Source organism: Ammospiza nelsoni, chromosome 19, assembly GCF_027579445.1.
Source record: "Ammospiza nelsoni isolate bAmmNel1 chromosome 19, bAmmNel1.pri, whole genome shotgun sequence".
NCBI classification, from domain to species: domain Eukaryota; kingdom Metazoa; phylum Chordata; class Aves; order Passeriformes; family Passerellidae; genus Ammospiza; species Ammospiza nelsoni.
In genome coordinates this window covers 2,409,170-2,426,265 of record NC_080651.1, presented here as the reverse complement: position 1 = coordinate 2,426,265, position 17,096 = coordinate 2,409,170, and the positions used below count along the sequence as shown (strand labels likewise).

Genomic DNA, 17,096 nt, shown 5'->3' with positions numbered 1-17,096 from the left:
AAGTGCGACTGTCGTAAAGACTGTTGTAAAGCGCTACATCTGTAAAATGGGGAGCCGTAATGCCCTTATTGAGGACACTGCTTCTGCCACATCGAGGAATGCGACACACTGGTCTAATAGTGGGACACACTCACTCTGCCCGTAACAGAGATCTCTATAATCAACTAAAGCCTTTTTTCAGTTCCATGCCAAGTCAGTTACTGAAACGGGAGTTTAAAAACTTCTTAGACTGGACTTTATTGAATTCCCCAGTGCTGACCGTTCAGCCGTCTTTACCAGAGACTTTTTGGACACAGTTTGAATAAAGCACTTTAATAGTATCTCCTGCTGGGACTGGCTGCCATGGAGCTGGTCCCAGCTTGCAGGGCGCTGCTGGAGCTCTTTGCTGCACGGGGGATGCCCGCAGAAGCCGCCCTGCCGAGCTCCGCCCCTGCTGCGAGTCCGCCCCTTGCCGCTGTGAGTCTCCAGTGGGACAAGCCCCCCACCCCTCCGTCGGACCCCACGGCTCTGTTACCTGCAGTCCTGCTCGCCCCTGCCGCCCCCTCGCGGTCCCGACACCCATCCTCCCGGCCCATCCCATCGGCCCTGCCACCCCCCTTTGCCGTCCCGTTGGTCCCTGCTGTCCCGGCTCCGGCGGTTCCCGCCCCCAGTTTGGCCATTATCGCGGTCCCGCCCCTCCATTCTGCCTCTACAAGCCCAGCAGCGTCCCCGTGGCCCCCCTCCCTACCCCTGCCGAGGCCACCGCTTCCCCTTCGCTACCCGCGAGTGCGGCCGCTCCTCCCGCCTCCCCAAGTCCCCCTCGTCCCCTTTGCCGACACAGCCTCGGCTGCGTCCCAAGTCCCGTCGCTGCTGCATCTGTGCAGTCCCCCGTGGCTCCTGGATCTGCGGTGCCGAGCACGCCTGGCACGGCCGCGCCGGCTTCCCCCCGGGGTTCAGCACACCCCGAGCTGCCTACGCCCCCTGTGGCAGGGCAGACGCTCAGGCCTGACCCCATCCCTGCCGGCGTTTCAGCTCAATTCCCCGGTCCCGGCACAGCGCCGCTTGCGCTGGGAGCGGGGCGCCCCAGCCCGCCCAGCCCGCCCGTGCCGGTACCGCGGCGCTCCAGCCCCGCCTCCCGTCAGCGCCGGCCCTGCCCGCCCGGCCCCCAGCGGCTCCTCCCCGCAGCCGCCTCCCGCCGCCCCCCGGGATCAGCTCCCACTGACGAGGCCGCCCCGCCACGGCTTCCCCAATCCTTACAATCCCCCAAACCAAAAATTTAGTTTTACCTCTAATATACAGGGAATACAGGAGGCATTCTGTGAGGGCAATTTTGACAGTGTTATTCCAAGTTAAATATTTCTTAATTCACAGAAGTCTGGTGCCATCTTCAGTGAGTGGAGCTGTTCCCAGTTACAAATCTGACTGTGGTTTCACATCCAAGAAAACAAAGGTTTTGGAATATGTAAGTCCTTCCCTGACTCTGACCTGCAGTTTTTAGGCTGTTCAATTTGAGAGAGAAGCTGCAGCTCTGGAGGAGAAACACTTGGCATCTTGTCATGAAGAAACCTCATGTGAATGGAGTATTTATGAGAGAAAGCTGCCAAGTCAGCAACTTCACTTACTGGTTTCACAAGCTGTTTTTCCTTTAAAAGAGACCAAAGAACTGGAACAGGCTCCAGATAAAGCAGGACTAAGGGAATGAAGTAAAGCTGTGTGTTAGTCCAACAGGGACTTTATTTGTAGGTGATTAAATCCCTCTGCTGCTGGCCAAAAACTACAGATATGTAAGAGCTGCACCACGGAATGCTCCAGTAAGAGATGGGAACAGTAAAATGGAGACAGAGACAAATCAGCTGGGATGGAATATTGAGGGAGGTAGCTCAGATGCTGTAACAAATTGTATTAAAAGGGAAAAAGATTTTTTACAGAGATGTCAGTTAAAATTTGGACATAAAGGTAAGTGCATAGGTGGGAAAGTTGGAAATAAATTGGGACTTCTGAGGGACAGATTAAATAAATGAGGAGAAGCTCTTAAAGATGGCAGCAATGCTCTAGAAGACATATTCTTATCTTGTTAGAATGCTGTGGTGCTCAGCTTTATGCCTCAATAAATAATTTTCTAGACCATACACAGTTGAGGGATAAAACTTTTATTTAAAAAAATTCAAATTTCTCTTGACACATAAGTCTTAGTTGAGGTAAGTTAATGTACTAGCTTAGGAAAACAACTTTCAGGATTGGGTTTCATAAGCCATTAACACTCTGTTGCTTGCAGGGCTCCAAGAGCTAGAGGTGCAAATTGTAAAGGAAGTGTCAAGATTTCCACCCAGCTGACCTCTGCTGCGGAAGAACAGAATTTACGCCTTTCAGTTCAAGCCTCTTCCGCCTCTTTGCATCCTTTGTTCCTTTGGTGCTTGGGTCTCTTGCCCTGAGACTCTTCACTCCTCCTCTGTTCACAAGGTGCAGCTCCAAGAGGTGGCTGAAAGTACCTCATTGGCAATTTGGACAGCGAGGCTTGTGCCAAGTTCAAATAAAAAACAAAACCACCATAGTAACAAAAGAACCATTGGCAAACTGCCCTCGTTCAACACACAGCTAAAGCCTGAAGGCAGAAAAACTTCTCATGCCCTCCCCAGCTCTCCAGGCAGCAGTAGGGGCCTCTCATGGCCCTTCACAGTGATCTTCAGCTGCTTTTATGAATATTCTGAACAACCTGACACGGCAATGCCACCTCTGGAAGTACCTGAATTCAAGGTTTAAGCTTTATTTTCTAATATGTAAGTAAATATCCTGAAGAATCTATAGTCTGAGCAACCCCTCCAAGAGCAGATGAAAAGGTACCTGACCCATTGGTACCTCAGGAGTGTGGATATTCACAATTTTACTTTCCATATGGTAGAAGTACTAAGTTACAACTAGTACCTGATACCTGAAGTGTGTAAGTAGAACTGCCAGCACTACTACATGGAGCAAGATCTAAGTCAGCTGCTGTCTGGAGCGCCTGTCCAGCCCTCTGAGCAGGACTGACACTTTCATCTACTGAACCTTTATGTAAAGGTACTGAAAACACTCTGCACAGGAGAATTGAATATTGAAAGCACAGGATATGCAGTATTCTCTTTTTCCCTAACACTGAACTAGTGAAGCTTGAAAAGGCAGGAGTTCTGCAGGCCCTTTGTGGCTAACAGTGAATGATCTGACGTGCAGCAGCTCAGTCTTCCTCACTTCATTGTCTTCCTGCCCATTCCACCCCAACTCTGCCTTGTGCAGGTTCTTTGCACTCATCTAAATGCACACATTTTTTTCTCCTGTAAATGGTATAAATACCAAAAGCCATTCTCCTTGTCTGAAATTCTTGTACCCCTGCTACAGCTTCATGGGGAACAATTCAGGCAGGGTGGCTGATATTTTTGTACTGACAGTGTGAGTATGGGCAATGTTAATTAATTGTAAAATAAGCCTTTATGCTTTAAGCTTATTATGGTAGCATAGAGGGCTAATGTAGCACATTGCCACTGAAGGAAAGGCAGTATGATTGTCTAGGCTTTATAAAAATAGTGCTACTCTAACATGATAAAATATATTTAATTTTAACTGAACTTGAGGTAAGCCCATCAGTGAATGTTACTTTTAAATATTCCTTAAATCCAGTAGCATTGCAATCTTTTGACCAGGAATGGGCTCTCTTTGAGACTGAGCCTATCCATCTTAGTTACTCCTTAGAGGAAAAATGTGTAACTACATAACTTCTGAATTCCAAGTAATTTAATTCACACTATTATTTATCTCATCTTACTCTATGGAGGAGACACCCTAATTACCACCATCTCTTCAATTCTGACTGCCCCAGGTTAAATCTGTGCAGGCAGGGCCTGCCTGAAGCCCACCCAAAGCCCATCTCCCTCACTCCAGGTGGAGCAGCAGCAGCTGCAGTCAGTCTGCAGTGCTTGGGCCATGCACCTGCACTGAACAGGTTCTCTTTGAGACTAAGCCTATGCAGTCCAGTGTCCCCAGGCAGAATTTGGGATTGCCAGGAATCCTGCACATCACAACATCACCTGTGTTGGCACACAGTAAGAGAAGGTTGTCTCTGAGTGTTAGGAGGGCTCTGAGGAATCACAGCTGCCAATCCGCAGGGTGACCTCAGGTACCAAATCACTGAGACTTGCTCAGACACAGGCTCTGTGTGAATTGTAACCAGGGCAGACATTCAGGGAGGCTCAGGATCACATCCTGCTCTGGCTTGGTCTGCTTGAGGCAGCCGTGCATGGTCAACATCAGCATCACCATGCAGCTACTACAGAAAACACATTCCAAGTGACAACACAGAATACAGCTCAAGAAGCATGGAAATAAGGCACTTAGGTGAGACAGGAACAGGCTGGCTCCCTGTGAGCCCAGGCTGGCTCAGAGTCCCTGCTGCAGAGGGATAACAGTACCATGCATGAGGAGGCAGCCACGGGCAGCCCCGCTGCCCACACAGACCCCTAAGGCAGCATCTGCACAAGGAAGCACAGCAGGACCTCACTGCTCTAAATACTGTGCTCTGAGTGGCAGAAATACAACTTTGGTCCATTACCACCCCTAAAACACTCATTTCACAGAGCAGCAGCTTTAAGCAAAGTTAATTCTACACAATGCGCGTACCCTGAGACGAGTACAACGAAATACTGACAAAAATCAAGTCTAGAGGAAAAAAGGGAAAGGTATGATGGACTGCTTAAATTAATTTGCCTACAAATGCTTGTTTCTAGCTTTTCTGGAGTAACAAATCCAATGTTTCACAATTATTGTTTAAATGAATCCAGTATGAAATACAATATAGTGGAGTTCAAGTACTATAAAGACAGGGGTTTGTTACCAGATTGTTGTCAAACAGCTGGAAACTCAGCTTTTAACTTTACAGCAAGAATAAAAAAATCCCTTTACTCACAGCTAAAAGACCAAAACCTTCCAGCCTGGGTATGAAAATGAACATCCAAAATACAAAGAGCCACAGCACTGATCAAGTACCCAGTCAAAGACCACTTCTCTGTTGTTAGAGCTGATGGTTACTCGAAGTTTGAAGTTTCCTCCCTCGTTGCTGCAGGGTCCAAACTGCACAACTTCCATGTCAAATGTCACAGTGGAGCCAGAAGTAACAGCAGGCAGCTGGTTTGTCATCTCTTTTCCATTTACAAATACTGCCCCTGAAACAGTTAGCAGATCTAACAATATTTCTCATTTTCTGTACATACATCTCTCTATTTTTTGCAGGCAAACAGGGAAGTAACTCTGCTACATTTCTCTTGTCACATGGAACAGGCTGCAATAACTGCTAGCAGGAAGAGATCTGTGATCTCACCAAGGATTTTTAACTGCACAAGCAGCACATACATGAAAGTTGCTCATGTGTCACGTAGGGATCTAAAGAGCCAGGGGCTGTGGGTTTTGGGAAGGAAAATTCCTGCCTGGATCGGGAATAGTGTGGCCAGCAGGAGTAGGGAGGTCACCCTTCCCCTGTACTGGGCACTGGTGAGGGCACACCTTGAGTGCTGTGTCCAGTCCTGGCCCCTCAGTTTGGGGAGGATGTTGAGATGCTCACACACTTCCAGAGGAGGGCAATGAGGCTGGAGAGGGGCTGGGAACACAAAAACCCTGTGAGGAACAACTGAGGGAGCTGAGGGTGTTCAGCCTGGAGAAAAGGAGACTCAGGGAAGACCTTATCACTCTCACAGCTTCTGAAAGCTGCCTGTGCTCAGGGGGGGCTGGGCTTTTTCTCCAGGCAGCACTGACAGAACCAGAGGACACAGTCTCAAGCTGTGCCAAGGGAAATATGGGTTAGATATTAGGAAAAAGTTTTTTACAGGAAGGGTGACAAAGTTCTGGAACGGTCTGCCCAGGGAGGTGGTGGAGTCACCACCCCTGGATGTGTTTAAAAGGGGACTGGATGTGGCACTGGGTGCCAGGGTTTAGCTGAGGTGTTGGGGCTGGGTTGGGCTCTCTGATGTTTAAATTCTCCTCCCAGCAGGTGTTAGTGTGGCTCTGTGGCCCAGACTCACCGTTGGTGCTGACGCACACGGCCTGGTCCCGCTGCAGGGACTCGTCGCCGTTGCGCTGCTCCGCGCACACGCCCAGGCTGTCCCGCCGGTCCGGCTGCCCCACAGTCTCAATCCTAACAAACAAAAGGTTAAATCCAAACCTGAAGCTTTAAATCAAAACATACCATGAAATCCAGACAGTCACTCCAGACCCCTGTACTGTGCTCCAGGGCTCTCAACAAATTCACCCAAACTTTTGTGGAGATCCCTGGTGAATGACAAAATTCCCACCAGCTTTTCCAAGAGCTCCACTGAGCAATACTCTATTAATCTGTACAAAATATGAAAGAAACCTTTGCTTCCTGCAAACTTCCAGTGCTATTTAATAAATTCTCCACTGTCACAGCTTAGAAATGACCTTTCAAAATGATTTCCAGTTGTCTGAAGCATTCAATTTGCTCAGCTGGACCATCAGCTATACCACACTACTGGTCAGCATCATGTATTATGGCAAGACAGCTGTAGCTTCAGCAGGGATTTAATAAGCATGACTGAAATAGGTTTTTTGGACCCTGGCATATTCTGCTGTAATGGGATGAGGATGGGGTGTTGCTTTGGGGGTGTATTTGGTTTGGGCTTTTGTAATACATCAGCCTGGTGCAAACCAAGCAATGCCTAGAGGAGCATTTACATGTCTGGCCTCTGCTCAGCTGTACTTAGAGTTTTAGTCTGGGGAAAGAATCTCTGAAGAAAATGCAAACAAGTTGTGCAAATGACCAGGCACTCAGTTTTCCCTGTGGGCCCCAGCAGAGGAGTGAGGCTGCACAGCTCATACACTGAAGGGCTGTTCTGGACTTAAATCCCTTCTCCTGTACTGCCACCTCTCAAAGGTGCTAAATCCTACTTTACAGAGAGCCTGAGTGACTCAGGTCTTTTATAGATATTAAAGCAGTTGTTATTTTCATTGCAGCTTGAGAGAGAGAATAGGCTGATCTTTGGTTGTTGGCAAACAAAGGAAAACTTTAGCAGAACTTTCAGGAAACAGCAATTAAAGGGGACAGTGGACTGGCACACAAGGGGTTAAATCTTTAGAGGCAAAGATAAAATTGGAACCATGTTTTACTTTTGCACTCCATTAGGTTTTCAGCCCCCTGGGAATGGCACTAAGAGAGCAATAGCCCTGCGCTGTAAAGCAAAGGAAAAACGATTACTTGAATCTCCAAGAAGCTTTTACTTTGGAAGGGATCCACCATCTTTCCCAAAGCAACCCTAAAGGAGATTTCAAATTCCTTTTGGTGCACAACAAAAATGCTGCACAGCAAAACCTTGTCCCTGTCACTGCAGCCCAGACACTGGGCCTGGTGAACCCCCCCCAGTTTCCATTTGCCCCAGAGCACAGAGAGCTCCAACCATGGTCCATCCATGGGCACCACAGGCACTGCCTCAGCAGAGCTCTGCTGGGCTCCTGACAGAGTGTGAGCAGCACAGGGCACCTGCAGGGTCAGCCCAAATCACTGTGTGCCTGCCCTCAGCAAAGGAAGCTTTAGGGAGATGGAGGAGATCTCACTGTGGAGAGATGTTCCCTTCCCAGGGCAGCTCCCTGGAGGCTGCAAGGCAACAGGAGGAGACTTGACCTAAAGCAGAGATGTTTTCCTACAGCTTGGCCAAATGCTTCACCTCAGGACAACTGCCACAGTTTATCTTTAAATGTAGACACAAAGCACTGTGTTTATCACAACTTTACTGCTCACTGACAAGCTGTGCCTGGGTCCTGAACTCAGAGAACACAGAGCTGCTTGAGAATAACAACTTGTGTTCCAACAGCTGGAGGAAGTCAAGCACCAAGTACTGCATCTCCCAGCCCAAGAAAATCTCTCACACTTCCAAACAAGAAGCTACTCTTGGACCTTGGAAGAAGAACAAAACCAATTTTTGAGGTCTCCAATCTCAAGATTCGTGTCACGATAGTTCTTGTGGACACGTGTTTGTTTGAGCTCTGCCATCCTGAAACAATCAGGATGGTTATGGACTTGGAGAGAAGTCCATAACCAAAATGTGAAGCAAAACATTTTCATATGCTACCAATAAAAAAGATAAAAAGCACTGGACTGAGAGAGAACCAAGGGAAACCTCAAGGTTCTGCCTTTAATTTCACAGGCATTGCTGAGCCAAGAGAAGTTAAATCTAGCAACAGATTTCAAATGAAAGCTTTAGATATTTTTATCCATCTCAGACAGGGCAACTGAATACATCCTCACACTACAGCCATCTAAAGTTAACATAATCCATTATCAGGAAGGGATAAATGAAACACCATGGAATAAGTCATGAAAGTATCATGAACAGCCCTTTTCAATTGCCTGTGGGGGCTGCCTGCTGTACAGCAAGTAGTTTTATTTAACCAGGGAAAAGATTAAACAAAGCTTCAGAGTCTCTGAGGTCCGTAATCACAACTGACATATCCACAAGAACATTCCTCATACCCTGTTAAACAGCATCATCTCAGGGATAGGATGACAGGCAGCAAAGCTGCCAAGGTTTTTAATCATGTTCTGTGTCATATGGAAAGTTTGAAATTCACAAGATCCCTTCCCCACTCTGGATCTTCTAGTGCCAGTTTCAAGCAGTTGTCTGACCAGCACTAATTATCTCACATGTCAAAGGCATTGCTGCCAGACTGTCATCCCTACAGCACATCAGTGTTTTCATGTCAAAGGCTTCAGAGCCAGTGATTAGTCTGGGAAGGAAAGCACCCCTGACCCAAGGTTAAAAGGAGCTAGAGGCAAAGCTCCACAGACTTCAGCCAGTAACAGCTGCTACAAAACATCAGGAAGTTCAACATTCCACAGATCTGCTCAGCATGAGCTATATTTTACCATTCCTCAGGAGTTCACTCACTTTTATATAAGTGCAGGTCCTACAAAAACATCAGGTGTTTTCCTACAAAGCCAGAAAGCAGAACTAAAGGAAGGTCAGATGTCACAGAGAGGCACTACCTGGACTGGAGCTGAGCTGATTTACAACTCAAACGTGCCTCAGGTTCACACACAACTCAGATGTGACAGCTCACAGGGGATGCACCAGCCACCCAAAAAGGACTTGCCTGAATGTTAAAGTCTGCCCACAGAAATAAGTGGGAGCTTTGGAGTAGAGCACACCACAGGACTGAGAATCATTCCGGAGCGCTATGTTTCTTCGGCTGCTCAAGCTGTAACCCTCCAGACCAGCTGTCCATTCTTCAAAGAGAACAAACAAAAAAAGCAAGAAAATTGTGAACCTCAACTTGGTACTGTCTGTGCCAAATCTAGCCAGTCCCAATGTCTACTCAGTGCACCTCATGCAGCTTAAGCTATGTTAAAAACAGGGGCTGGTTTTGCCTTTTTCTTATGGAGAGATTTGTTTTTCAAATAAATTGCAATTACAAAAAGTATTCTCCAGCTCAGAGTTCAGCAGGAGTTTACTCTTTGCTGCAATCCCTGCCAAGTCTTATTGTAAGAAAAGGAAAGCCTTCATTACCCACTGCACTTAGGAATTTGTAAGTAAAGAGAAAATTTAAATTTTCCTCTCTCCAAGATAAGAGCTTGTTATGAGCTGTAGTGTAGGAACGTCAGGGGTCGGACGGTGGGGATGGACAGAGATGAGAGATCTCTGCAGCCAGGTCTGGAACTTGGGGTTTATTGCAAAGGGCCTGGGTGCAGGGCCCTGCTGGGAGCTGCCAGACACAGCTCAGAGCAGGGTGAGAGGGGTGGAGAGGATGAGAGGGAAAGAGAGTAAAAGGGGTAAGAGAGCAAAAGTGTAAGAAGTGCAAGGTTCCCATTACAGTACAATAAATCTTCTTCTGCGCTGCATATTCTGATTCTCCACTAACCAATCTAGTACAAGATACAAATCCTATATAGCATTTACATACAGCCTATAAGAATCATTGCATTACCATACTGTGTTACATTTTAAACCCTAAAAACTCCTCTTTGGGCCCTTCTGCCAAGCTGTAGGGTCTGCTCTGACCCTTGGGCCTGTCTGCAAGCAGAGGGTGTTGTTCCATCAAAAGGGGATCACCTTCAGCTGGCCACACCGTTGCTTTCCAGTTGTTCAGTAACTGAGGGATCTCAAAGCTTGCTTTCATTTCAATCTCACTTATAGTTTCTATATTCTCAAAATCTTTTGCCAGACAATCATATTTATAAGGCTTTCCTGTTTCATCTTTCCCAACACTGTAGGTCATCAAGAATCCTTATGTTGTGGTGAGGGAGAAGAAAAAATAATGCTTTCCTCCTGGCTCACATGCTTTCTAAGGCTAAGGAAGCAGCAAGCCACCTGGCAAAGGCTCACTGAGCGTCCCTGGGCCAGGGAAGCCAGGAATGCAGAGTGGGACAGAGGGACAGCTCAGGACGTACCGAGGGACAGAGGGACAGCTCAGGACGTACCGTGGGACAGAGGGACAGCTCAGGACGTACCGAGGGACAGAGGGACAGCTCAGGACGTACCGTGGGGCACCAGCGTGGTGCGGCCGGTCTGGGCCACGCTCCAGGGGCTCCACTCCTGGCGCCCGTCCCCGCGCGCGCACACGCGGAACTGGTAATCCACGTGGGGGTCCATGTGCAGCACCAGGAACTCGGGCTCCGAGCCCACGTACACGTCCTCAAAGGGGCTGCCCGGGCTCTTGCGGAACTGCAGCCGGTAATCCTGTGCTGAGAAATCCTCATCCACCTGCAGAAACGGTCACCGAGTCACACAGGAGCCTCTGGCAGTCCCTCCCCTCGGCGGGGCACGGGACAGCACTGAGGTGATCACTCACAAGGTGCTTCAGAGCAGAAAATGAGCCTTGCAGAAAGTAACATCAGTGTCTGAACCAACAGATGTATCAGAATTATCTTATTACAGTTAGAAAATATCTACAGAAGAAGAAACATTTAACAGAAGGCTGTTCATTCTAGCAGAGATATAAAAAGATCCTTCAGCCAAAAGCTGAGAACAACTTTGCAGAAGAAATTCTGTGCCAGTTTTTAACAGCAAGGGAAAATTAGTGCTGTCCTTCATAAACTGTTCCAGGGAATGATTTCCAGTTCTTTGATATCTCTGAGTCAAAAGATATTTACACACACACCCCCTCAAAAAAACCCCTCCATTATCCCCCAGGCATAACCAAATCCAGGGAACTCCTGTACAGCACAGAAAATTAGGCCCCACCTGAGAGCAGTGCCTAACAACTTTAACAACCTGAGTGCACATCCTTCACAACTGAAGGGTGGCCAGCAGTGAGTGGCTGCTGCTAGAACAACAAAGGTTTGTTTGATGCTGCCAAGGAGCACAGAGCTGTCCAACAACAACTAAACCACATCAGACCACAGTGGTTTACTCAAAAATAGATTTTGTGTGTTGAAGAGAAAGGCTACTGGCCTAGCTAATATAATAATATTTTCTTTTTCTACCCACTGCATCTCCCTAGTAACACAAAGGTGTTTAGGGGTAAAAGTGTAACAGAGCAGGTCCAGCCTGCTCCTGGGTCTGCAAAGCAAGAGAGGCAGAAACAAACCCAGCACCAGCCACACACCATCACTGCACTGCCTTGTCTTTAAATGACACCATCACCATAAAAACCTCTTCTTAAGTTTTTAACTCCACACTGAAGTGAACTAGTCCTTGGAAGGCAGTGGAAGAAAGTGCATTGTATGTTTTGTTTTTTTTTAGAAAAAAACCTCAAGTCTACAGGAATTTCACACAGGATATTTCACCTACCTTACACCATCGGACTAAAATACCTCCAGGTTTTTCCACAAACTCCTCCAGCTGCACAGGTGGGCGGGATGCCACAGTTCCATGCCTGAATATTTGATTTTTCAATATAGTAAGGAGGCAGTCATCCAGCTGGGCAGATAAACAAGGCACATCAACCAAGGAAGGCACTTCTGGTAAGCTGAGAAGGGAAAGTTTGCTGTAATGAGAGAGGCCAGCTTCCTCAAATTCAAATTTCATCCATACACTTGAATCTGTGCAGATTTGCAAAGAGAGAACAGCTGCAGAAATTGGCACGTGCACTCCAAACTTAAAAGACTCAGCAAACATTGTGTTTCAGCCCTAACCACACTGTTTGTCAGCAAATACTCTGAAACACAGGCTGTTCTACAGGGAGTGGCTTCATCCTTCACAAATAAACACCCTCTATTCCCACAGAACATATGGAGGGTGAAAATCCCCTCCATTCTGTGAGTGCCAGCCCCAAAGGGTGTCTGTGAAACAAGCAGGACAGCAGCACATCAAATGAACTTTTGAGGCAATGGAGCAGAAAGCTTCTGTTTCAAAGGAGAAAAGATCCCCAAAAAGAAGGACACATGTGCCACTGCCTCAGACCACCTCAGAATGTTGGTGTCTTACCTATCTAGCTGAATGTGTAAAGCTTTTTTTGTAAAGTTGCAAAGTTTCTCATTCTGTTGTCCCACATCTCCATCGACTGCACTCTCTCCTGTAACCAAACAGTAAAAATATTTCTAATGAGACAAGATCCAGAGAAGGCATTCTTTGCTTCAAAGAATAACCAGTTCTGACATGAAAAACCAATTAAATGTGAAGCACTCTCAGCACTTTTGCTAGTCTTAGCTAGAAGATGCAATTACAGGTAACAATATAAAGCCTATCTAGCAACTTTTGAAGCTCTGAAAGCTACCTGTAGACACACCCATAACAGATGTAATAATTTGCCTCAGGTCTCAGACAGAAGCAGAACTGGGGTCAGATGACAAAAAAACCAGGATTATTAATCCCTTTCTCCACTAGCTTTAAATGAAGAAAAAAGCAAAGCACATTCACTGATCAGAAAATTAAAAAGCAGGCACTTAAAAGCAAGAGATAATGTCAATCATTGTTCTGTTTGCTACAATCACAATCATTGTCACAATGAATGGAATCATCTAATCCCTGCAATAAAGTGTGGAGATAAACACAAATATTTTCCTAAGCTTTCCATATAAAGTAGCATCCCACACTTCATCTTACAGACATATGCTCCAGTCTCCTGTCTGCTGACTTTAGGGTAATTTACAACTTCAGCCAGCTCAGTCCTTTTCCAAGTGGAGGATTACACACGTTACAAATCTCTGAAGGAAAGCACACGTCATAATTGGCAGCAGGAGATTTAATAACCATGGATGTTTAACTCCTCTGTACCTCAGCCTGTGCTGGTCCTGCCCACAGCCCTGGTGATGCTCAGAGCACTCAGGGGAATGGGAACTGCAGCAAGCCAGCTCCTCATCAGTCCCTGCCACCACTCTGAGTCAGCAACCTGAGACTTTAAATGAAATCAAGGTGAACACCAGCTGGGCTAGAGTGTGGTGGTAGGAAAAACCCCAAATTAATCCTTAAACACTGCTCCTGTGAGCAGGAGGCACTGAGCTCCCCAGCCAGCACAAAGCTCAGGGCTGAGGAGGAACTGGGAGCTTTCCCACCCCTGGGACACAGCTCAGCTCCCAGAACTGAGCTCATGCTGAAAGAAAGTTAAAGTTGAGACATGAGAACAATGCAAGGAAACTGCCAACACACTCACGGCTCAGACATGCTCCCAGTAGTTCTCCAGCCTGGGGAAAACAGGCAAGAGTGACATTCCTTTCTGCCGAGGTATTTAGCATCAGCAGGGTACAGTCTGGCCCTTACAGTAATATTCCACATGTCCATTTTTGCCTTATCTTCAGACTTTTTAGAGAAATTCTCCCCATACAATGGCCATTTGATTCCTCGTGTTCCCCACCAACAATAACATAATCACACTCAGCAGGACAATGTGTTTATCTCAGCTGCTATTTCAGCAAGACAGACATAATTTACTTCACCAAAACAGACTCTTTGCTATAGCGGCACCCACAATGTATTTTATTCCAAAGTACCCTGACACACTTTTCTGTCTACCCTGGAGGGGCAGAGAATGTCTCTGCAGTGAAACAACTCTCAAATAGGTACTTCCTACCCTTCCTGCCCTCCAGGAGAGGCTACACTGAGACATGTACACCCCAGGATTGGAGCGAAATGCTGAAATACAGATTTGTAGGAGATAATAATGATCAGCTCTTCACTACACCTACCCAATTCTTAACATTTAGTTTGAGACAAGTCCAAAATGAGCCAAGCACAATAATAATAATGGGAATATGCAGACTTTTGACAGAGCCACAGTGGAAGGCAGAGCTCAGACCCAGCACCAGGTCGTGCCTCACCTTCCCGGAGCAGATCATCGGCCGTGCTGACCCCGTGCTCAATCAGCTTCTGGCACTCGTCCAGGGGCTTGATGCTCTCCTGCTCGATGACATCCACCTCCTGCAGCAGCGACGTCAGCCGCTCGTCCAGCAGCTTCTTCAGGGTCCCCTTCAAATCGCTGAAATGCTGCTCAAGCACATCTCTGGTGGATGTAGCACTATCTTTGATCTGAGTGCAGGTAACAGGAAAGAAGGATTCAGGATAAAGGCAAAGGCCATGCACATCTTTTATTTTTCTGAAGCATCTCACCCACACTTGCTGGAGAAAAGCTGCAAGTGGAGTCTGCTTTAAAAAATCACCACTGGCAGTTAACAAATTAGTGAAGTCATTTTTAGTACATGTACAGCAGGAAGGGAGGCAAAGAAACCAGCCTGGATGAGGGGAAGAGCATATTAGCTAAGCAAAATACAACGTGGGTTATGGGTGCTTCAATCAAGGAATCTTTCTTGTCAGAAAAATCCAAATGCTCTGTAGATCTCCTCCCTGCTGCCCCTCAAAAAAACCCCACTGCCATAATCCTGTTTAAAAAACACTCTGCCATCCTCTGGTAATCCTTGCAAACAAAACCCTATCAGACTTTTGGAAAACTATCTAGGAGCACTTTTCCAAGTGCTATCACTTCATTGGATTTTAAAAATCCTCATAAAACTGCTTTCTTTTCAATTTTGTTCAAACCCTTGGTGACCGGACAGGGTGAACAGCACGTCTGCTTTGATTCCGGAAGAACCCGACCACAGAAGGTTCTACAAGTGCTCATTAAGATGTCTGCAAACTTGCTGAATCTGGCTTTTGGGGAAGAAAACACACTTGAATATCCCTGAGCTAAAGATGCAAAACTCAGAAGTAAACATCTCCCTGTGAACAACTTTTCTAAGTCACGCACACAAGGAAACGCTGCAGCACGCTGACAGCCTTACACTTAATTTCTAGATCTTTAGAAGTACAGACAACCAACACAGGAAGTTCTCTGGTTAGGTAAAATAAATTTCCTCTTCACCAAATACTCATGAAGGTCTGCAGCTGCCACACAGCTCTGTTTCCCTTTTCTTGTAAGTTCAATGCTTGAGGAAAAAAAGGAAGTATTTAGCTTTGTGAAGGGGTGGGGCAAAGGAAGACAGAACACTCACTTCTCCAAGCATTTTACCTCCATTAGAGGCAGATACAAATTCAGCAGCTCAGCCACAGAATTAGATACTGCTCATCATGCAAAAGAGGAAATGCAAGTCCCTGAACACACAGAGCTCTGTGAAGTTTGCAGAAAATCACATCCCATTGGTCCAAAGGAAAAGGAAGCAACGTGAGTGATCCAGTCCCATCACATCAGCCAACCAGCCCTCAAATAACAAAGCTGCCACTACACAAACCCCAGACTAGCACACTCAGCACCTTGGGAACACAGAGAACTCTTGGATGTGCACAAAACAGCAAGAAGATGGAAAGACAGAAAACAGAAACATGCACACAGCAGGGGAATTGCCCCCAAGAGCAAAAGGAAAGGTGAGCTAACTACACACTCACTGCACAAAGGCACATGGGCTGCCTCTCACTGCCCAGCAACACTGAGATGACAAGGTTTGGATGAAAGACAGCCATGAACAATTCATTTTCTTAAGTAGTCTGTGGTTCCAGCGCTGCCTAATTAAATGTCCAATGATCACCCACACGCTCTGGGAGCAGGACACTCACCCAGCAGATCCACAGCAGGTTTCTGCACTAACGTGATCCACTTCAGAAAAACCAAGAGGTCCCCACGGAAACACTCCCTAAGTTTGGTTTTGTTTGGGTTTTTATTTACCCCTCGCAGAGCTGAATCTAAGACAGCAAGGCATCACTTCCAGCCTGCAAACTCCGTGTGCTGAGAGGCTGCCAGGGCAGAGGAGCCGGCCCGGCACTGCGGCTCTCTGTCCCTCCTATCTGCTCCTGCATCTCCCGCGGGTGGCTCACGGTCCCCCGGGAGCCCTGCCCGGCTCCAGCCAAACCGGCTGCCCGGGAATGCCGGAGCGTCCCGCCCGACCCGCGGGTACGTGACCCGGGCCCCGCGGAGCATGGGGACAGCAGCCCGGAGCATCCCGGCCAGGGAGCGGCTGCCCGGGCAGGCATCCCGTGTGAACATGGGCATAGCACCCCCCATTAAATCAGACCTAGCACCCCGGCTACTTTGGAAGCGTATTTCTGCAAGATATTTATTCGTGCCTGGGAAAGCTCCCTCTGCTCCCAGACAACGAAGCCCAGCTCAGTCAGAGACTTCAGCTCGCATCCTTTTCCTCGGACACGTCGCACATCTGCCGTTCCCACACGCTCCATCTCCGGCACCCGCGCCGGTCCCGGGGCTCTCATCACCCCCGGGGCTCCCCCTCCGCCATCCTGCCCACACCTGAGCCCCATCCCAGCTCTCCCGGCGGACAGGAACCACGGACAAACACCGGGAGAGGAGCGGCCAGGGCCCGCCGCCCCCAGCGGGGTCCCCGGTGCCCGCCGCCCCCAGCGGGCCCGCCTGCGGGCACCGGGCAGGCACAGCCCGGGAAGGGCTCCGGCCGCTCCTCCCGGGGCAGCTCCGGAGACCCCGGTCCCGTCCCGTCCTATTTCCTCACCTGCTCTCGCGCTTGGTGCAGCCCCCGCAGCCGCTGCTGCAGCTCCCGCCGGTAGCTCCGCGCCGCCTCGATGCTCTCCCGAGCCTCCTGCAAGAGGAGCCGCACCTCGGCCTCGGCGGCGGCGGCCTCCATGGGCAGCCGCGGCGGCAGCGGGGCGGGGCGGGCGGACCTCGGCCCCGGAAGGGCCGCGCATCCGCGGGGCGGGGCGGGAAGCGCGGCGGGAGCGGGAGGCGGCCCCGGGGCACGGACCGGCGGCTGGTGA

General features: G+C 48.3%; 1 protein-coding gene across 1 annotated transcript; it reads right to left on the bottom strand.

The window, feature by feature from the left end:
• Positions 1 to 2,113: 2,113 nt before the first annotated feature.
• CRLF3 (cytokine receptor like factor 3) lies at positions 2,114 to 16,997 on the bottom strand. Its single transcript, XM_059485932.1, has 8 exons — positions 16,835 to 16,997; positions 14,204 to 14,411; positions 12,375 to 12,462; positions 11,739 to 11,916; positions 10,487 to 10,709; positions 9,103 to 9,235; positions 6,021 to 6,133; positions 2,114 to 5,168 (listed from the first exon to the last, which is right to left on the bottom strand). Exons 1-8 carry the CDS (start codon positions 16,964 to 16,966, stop codon positions 4,915 to 4,917), a joined length of 1,329 nt encoding a protein of 442 aa, XP_059341915.1. The 5' UTR covers positions 16,967 to 16,997; the 3' UTR covers positions 2,114 to 4,914.
• Positions 16,998 to 17,096: the final 99 nt, after the last annotated feature.

Bases quoted from the DNA above. Each gene is read 5' to 3' on its own strand.
- CRLF3 (XM_059485932.1), bottom strand. From the start codon at position 16,966: ATGGAGGCCGCCGCCGCCGAGGCCGAGGTGCGGCTCCTCTTGCAGGAG. The intron at 6,134-9,102 runs GCAAGTCCTTTT...TTTGTTTGTTAG, and splicing joins GGGCAGACTTTAACATTCAG to GATTGAGACTGTGGGGCAGC. The intron at 5,169-6,020 runs GTGAGTCTGGGC...TAACTGTTTCAG, and splicing joins CGTGTGCGTCAGCACCAACG to GGGCAGTATTTGTAAATGGA.